Source organism: Sabethes cyaneus, chromosome 3, assembly GCF_943734655.1.
Source record: "Sabethes cyaneus chromosome 3, idSabCyanKW18_F2, whole genome shotgun sequence".
Lineage (NCBI taxonomy): Eukaryota > Metazoa > Arthropoda > Insecta > Diptera > Culicidae > Sabethes > Sabethes cyaneus.
In genome coordinates, this window is record NC_071355.1 from 177,301,417 (window position 1) to 177,307,935 (window position 6,519).

The 6,519-nt window shown below is 37.9% G+C and overlaps 1 protein-coding gene across 1 annotated transcript; it reads left to right on the forward strand.

Moving 5' to 3' along the window:
* The first annotated feature begins 4,439 nt into the window (after positions 1-4,439).
* LOC128740439 (uncharacterized) lies at positions 4,440-5,555 on the forward strand. The gene has a single exon (XM_053835978.1). The coding sequence runs from the start codon at positions 4,440-4,442 to the stop codon at positions 5,553-5,555; it is 1,116 nt and encodes a 371-aa protein (XP_053691953.1).
* The last annotated feature ends 964 nt before the right edge of the window (positions 5,556-6,519 follow it).

Below are 6,519 nucleotides of genomic sequence, written 5' to 3' on the forward strand. Positions count from 1 at the left end.
TCGGCCTCGTGTTCTTTGGGCCGTGGGTTCATTAGGTCTGTCGTCCAATGTCTCTTGGCAGTATGTCTTCCATCCATTCCCAAGTTTAGTTTAGTTTATTTATTTCGTCAACCGATGTAGACTAGTATAATATATACAATTTTCTCATATAAAAGTCTTATAATTAAATGAAGATTAAAAAGTGTACTTATTCTTTTGTATCGTTCGCTACGCGTTACGATTACGTGTTGACTGAAAGTTATGTTTAAGTCTATGCCGAGACATTGTAAAGTCAATGGTTTCGCAGTATTGATTGTACGAGGCCATCATACGATTTAATGGACCGAATTTTGCATAATTTGTGCGATAATGGCTTATGGCAAATAAATTTCGATTACGAAGTTGCCGAGTAGGTGTATAAAAGTTCAGTTTTGATAAAAGTGTTGCTGAGTCAATATGCTGCGAAACGATATCGTTTACAAATAAGACCATTGCATATTTACGACGCTCTTTTAATGATTGTATATTTATAAGCATGCAGCGTGCTTCGTATGATGGAAGAGGAAATGTTGTCCAACCTAATTTACGAAGGGCATATAAGAGAAATTGTTTTTGTACTGATTCTATTCTCTCTTCGTGCGTGATGGAAAACGGTGACCATACAATGCTGCAGTATTCCAGTATTTACCTTACATAGGCAATGTATAATGTTTTGATTGTGTATGGATCCAAAAAATTGTAGCTAAAACGTTTAATGAAACCTAGCATGTTATTTGCCTTGTGTATTATTGCGTTATAATGGTCGATCAAATTTAGTTTGGAGTCTAAGATAATTCCTAAATCCCTAACTTTTTCACATTTTTCTACTGTTTGATTTCCTAATCTGATTGAGAGTTCTGGTGTAGTTCTTTTTCTGGTAAATGTTATTAGATTGCATTTTTTTACATTGAGTTCTAATAGGCTTTTTTCACACCATGTGTAGAATATGTGTATTTCATTCTGGAATACATTGATGTCTTCTTCATTTTTTACTTCCAAAAAGAGCTTCATGTCATCGGCATATATTAGCACTTTAAGTTTCTTGAGAATGAAGGAAATGTCGTTTACATACAAAATGAAAAGAAGAAGTCCCAAATGAGAGCCTTGAGGGACCCCAGAAGTGACTTGAATTGGATTCGAGTTCTTTCCGTTAAATTTAATTATTTGTTGGCGATTAGATAAATACGATTCAAGCCATTTCAGGAGCCCTGGCTGAATTCCAATTTTTTGCAATTTCAAAAGCAGCATTGGTATGTCAATGCGATCAAATGCTTTGCTAAAGTCCGTATAAAGTGCTTCTACATGGTTTCCATTATCCATTGCATTCAATGAATAGTCAATAAATTCCAGTAAATTTGTCGTAGTCGAGAGTCCTTTGAAGAAACCGTGTTGCATTTCTGTAATTCTGTTTTTAATTTGCAGGAATAATTTTTTATTAATAATTGCTTCGAAAAGTTTTGGAATGCGAGAGATTATGGCAATAACACGATAATTACGTACGTCAGATTTCCTACCTGATTTAAAGACAGGTACTAGAAAAGAGCTTTTCCATATTTTTGGAAAGATTCCGGATTCCAGTGATAAGTTAAAAAGCCAAAACAAAGGAGCTGTAAACTCCATTGCAAGATTTTTTATGAAAACTGGAGGGATTCCGTCGGGTCCAGGGCCTTTTGAGGCATCTAAATTTTTTGAGGCCTGCAAAATGTCCTGGTCATGAAGTTGGTTGACACCTATGTCCACTGAAAATTCCGGATAAAATGCAAAATAGTCGCGATCGCGATCTTCTTCAGAAAATGTTGTATAGATTTCTTGAAAAAATTTTGCAAACAGATTACAAATCTTTTCCGAGTTATCCCCAACACTTTCATCAAGATGCATTATGGATGGAAAGTTGTCAGATTTTAGTTTGGTTTTTACGTAATTAAAGAAGTTTTTAGGACTGGACTTTATTTCAAGTTCAATTTTTGAGTTGTACTCTTCAAATGCATTGCTGATTGCTAAATTAAGCTGGTTGCATATGTCCAAGTATATTGCTAAATTTTCACTATTGGCGTGTTTTTTATAAGTTTTATGGGCTTTTTGTTTGCGATTTTTTAGATTCTTAATTTGGCTGTTATACCAGACTGGGCTTTTTGAATTTTTGTGATGTCTTCTTTTCTTTGACGGTATGTTCTGTATCATTATTTCTAACAAAATTTTATAAAATATGTCTACAGCAGTGTCGACATTTTCTTCATTCTTGAGAATATGTTGCCAATTAACACAGTTTAGTCTACCTCTAATACTTTCATAGTTAGCTTTATCGTATTCAAAAACTTCTTCATATTCGCAATCGTTGGGTCTTTGCTATTGGTGTATAAATAAAGAATATTCAATTGCTGTGTGAAATGCCTCATTTTTCCAAAGTAGGTTTAATGATTCAGTCACACAGAAGTCTTCGTAAATGTTTGTGAACAAAAAGTCTAGATAGCAATTTTGTTGGTTTTTAATTTTATTAATTTGGTTCAGACCCAAATTAGCAGTTTTGTCAAAAATGAACTGCAAGGTTTCATTTTCCCCAACGATTGGAAGTAAGATACATTCATTTTCAGAGTCCGGAATGAAGTCTGCATGGCGTTGATTGAAGTCTCCATAGATGTGAACTTTAACCTCAGGAGGCAGTTGTTCGGCGGTTTTTGTAAGATTTGTTCGGCAATTTGTAAAAATGCTTCGTAAGACGATTTATGAGCATGGTCTGGAGGAAAATACACTGAGGCAAATACATGTGTTTCACCTGCTATACGTGATTTCACCCAGACATGCTCAAATTCTTTAAATTTTGTTGTCATTATAGTTTCAGAATTGAAATTAGACGACAAAGCTATGAGGACCCCGCCACCCGACTTCTTTTGAGACTCAAGAAAATTTCTGTCGTCTCTGAATACGTTAAAGGCACTTCCGAAAATTTCTTCACTTTTTACGCTTGCGTCTCAGCTTGTTTCAGTTGCCTTGAAATTTTGACAATAAATTAAAATTTCAGTCGCATCCTGTCTTAGTGAAGAAATGAATGGAAGTGGGTCTGGGTCGGTTGAAGAAATAATTAAATTAGTTACCTCTTTCTCATCGAAAGGAGTCGTTACTTCCGAAAATTCTGTCTGGAAATTCGTACCGGATTGTTGAATTTGTCGGCGCTAAGTAACATTTTTGTTGTATAATAGCTTATTAAGCACTTGTTCCACAGGAATTAGCTGTACAATGGTTTAATAAGCTATTATACAATAAAAATGTCACTTGCGTTATGCCTCACATCCATTATGCCTAACGTCTGTATGCTTAGAATACATTTCTTGCGTTCGTATGCCTCACCACCATTTACCTCAGGCCCCTAGATGCATTGTTCAAAATATTCATGTCAACCCAGCCCACAGAAGGGAGCTTCGAAAAAATTAAACTTCCCTGCATCATGAAACTCTCCAAAATATACTTGTAGATGGCATGACCGTAGACTCCCGTTCGTTTGACCATTTTCAATCTGAAAACTTTTTAATTTGAACATTTGCCATTTTTTTCTTGCTACCAGTCTCGCGACACGTTACTGGTACACAAGCACCGAGAAGAAACGAAGAACAAGGAAAACACCTTTTGTTCTACGTGTCGCACACTCTTCGGCAGGCTTGATTTGGTCTTTTCACTTTATTTTTGCTCTTTTGACTATAGCGTCCCAGTCAAACCAAATTCAAAACAGCGATGCAAGGGCCAAGCGGAGAATTTATTATTATCTACAATATTGTTGAAGAAAGTTTAGTTTTATCTTTTATGTTTATTGCGCTATGGGGCTAATACCCCGCTGGTAGCCAAAAGAGCACTCTTTTTGCTACCAATGGCATTGCAGCTCTGTAACGCTATAAATACAAAAGATTAAACTATACTTTCTTCAATAATATTATAGATAATAAGTAACTCTACACTTGTCCTATAAAACACTTTTTCGAATTCTGTTTGGCTGAGGTGCTGTAGTCAAAAGAGCACAAAAGAAGTGAAAAGAGCAAATCAATCCTGCTGCTCTTCGGTATCGGTGAGATAATATTACCAGTCTTAGAGACACTTTTTTGCATTTTCTTTTGCTGTTGCGTACGTAAACCAAACACACAGCTTTCCCCCAAATAACACGGTTTGAAATAAGAAGGTCACCAATACACCTCATTCTTTATCACTTCTCCATACTATTCCAACTACAACTGTAAAAGGGTGACAAACGAAATGTAAAAAACTACAGAGGCATCACATCTCTTTGCGCATGTTCGAAAGTATTTGAAATAATTATACATGATGCCCTCTTCGCCAGTTGTAGGCATTACATCTCATTGGATCAACATGGGTTTTATCCAAAACGTTCCACTGCTACAAACCTTGTGCAGTTCGCAGCAAAATGTTTACAAACCATGAGCGTAGGTGCCCAGATCGATGCTGTCTACACCGACCTAAAAGCTGCATTTGACCGTGTTGACCACAGCATACTACTGGCTAAACTGGATAAACTAGGTGTCGGCTCCAGCCTTAAACGATGGCTTCGATCCTACCTGTTAGATCGAATGCTCTACGTGAAACTGGGTAAAGTGCAATCCGAGTATTTCTCCAACCTCTCCGGCATTCCACAGGGCAGCAATTTAGGACCGCTGCTCTTTATGCTGTTTATCAACGACATATCGCTCCTGCTTCCAGAAGATTGCCGCATGCTTTATGCAGACGATATCCAGCTATTTAAAACTGTCAGAAATACTGCTGACTGCTTAGAGCTCCAGCGCTTAGTTAACATTTTTCTGCAATGGTGCTCCAATAATCTACTAACCGTCAGTATCGCGAAGTGTTGTGCGGTTTCATTCCATCGCAAGTCTAACCCGGTTACATTCAACTATACTATGTGTGGTCAGATTGTAGCTAGAGTAGATACGGTTCGTAATCTGGGTGTAACTCTGGATACGTCACTCACCTTTAGGCCACACTACAACGAAATAGTTGCCAAGGCTAATAGACAGCTTGGATTTATCTGCAAGATCACTGAAGAATTCCGGGATCCTATTTGTCTTCGATCACTGTATTGTGCGCTGGTGCGCTCTATTCTTGAGTCTAACTCAGTGGTTTGGTGTCCATTCAACGCTAACTGGATAGCAAAAATTGAAACCGAGCAACGAAGATTTGTACGGTATGTTTTACGCTTTCTTCCATGGCGTAATGAATACCAGTTGCCAGAATACGCGGATCGCTGCCAGCTACTCGGAATACAAACGTTAGAGCGAAGAAGATTCGAAGCACAAGCCGTATTTGTCGGGAAAATTTTGTCCGGTGAAATCGATGCCCCGAACATTTTGCAGCAGCTTAACTTATATGCACCAGAAAGATCATTACGGCCCAGGAATCTATTATTCTTACCACAGCGTAATGTGGCATATGGACAACATGACCCCATCCGCTTCATGTCGGCTAGCTTCAACGCGGTGGCGACATTATTTGAATTCCACATAACAGCAACGGCATTTAGACAGCGACTGCGTGGATAATCTAATATAACCTTATGTGTTTTATGTTATACGTAGTATCTTTTATCATTAAGACCACAATATGTCCGATGATTTTTACACCAACAAGCAAACAAATAAACAAATAGGATATAAGCAAAAAGCGGCAAATGCATGTCATTTCTACACGACATTTTGTATGAATCGTCAACGCACGTACGAAAATGTTTGCTTATTATCATGTACGTATACGGGCTAGTCTCTACACTTACAAGAGCCTATCTCTCGATACAGAAACAGTACAGAGAAGATGGTATTGGTTATGAGTATGATATGGCATTGCATACTGGTAAATGTATAGAAAAAGTGTAACCTTTTCGGTCCCTGCGTGCAAACTAAAAATGGTTCAAATGTCGTACTTAACATGAGATCATTTGCTTATGCAACACGATTTGTTTGTACTGATCTAGCGTGTTTAATCCGTTTTACATTTTACATAAAGAGCAGGGCGGCCAGTTCATACAAGCTTCAGCATATTAAGGGTTGCCAGTTGTTCAAATTAAAAACTAATCCCGTTAGTTTGCATGAGGAATCGTTCAAACGAACGGGGTTCCACTGTATATGGAACCGGTGGATGTTGCATGTAGACATTAACACTGTGGCTTTTATGCTTCAAAATATTTACCGTGTGATGAGGCTTCTAGATTTACCTAAAAAGATCAAGTTGGGATCGCATCATGCCGTCCAGCAGCGTTAAGGCCAACACACACGTACGCATATGTTGGGTTCGAAATGAACAAAATACTGATTGGGTTGTACCAGCCGAGCGCGGAGTCCAACATTTTCTCTGCTAACCAGGCTCGTGGAACTCGCACGCAACCGAGCATGCTGGTCGATCCCAAGTTAGCCATCATTTCTGGTCAACATTTTCGACCAGCATGTTTGTATACTTTTTTCTTTTATTTTTTTGTTAGATTATAGTCACTTTAACAGTTCGCTTGGGTCA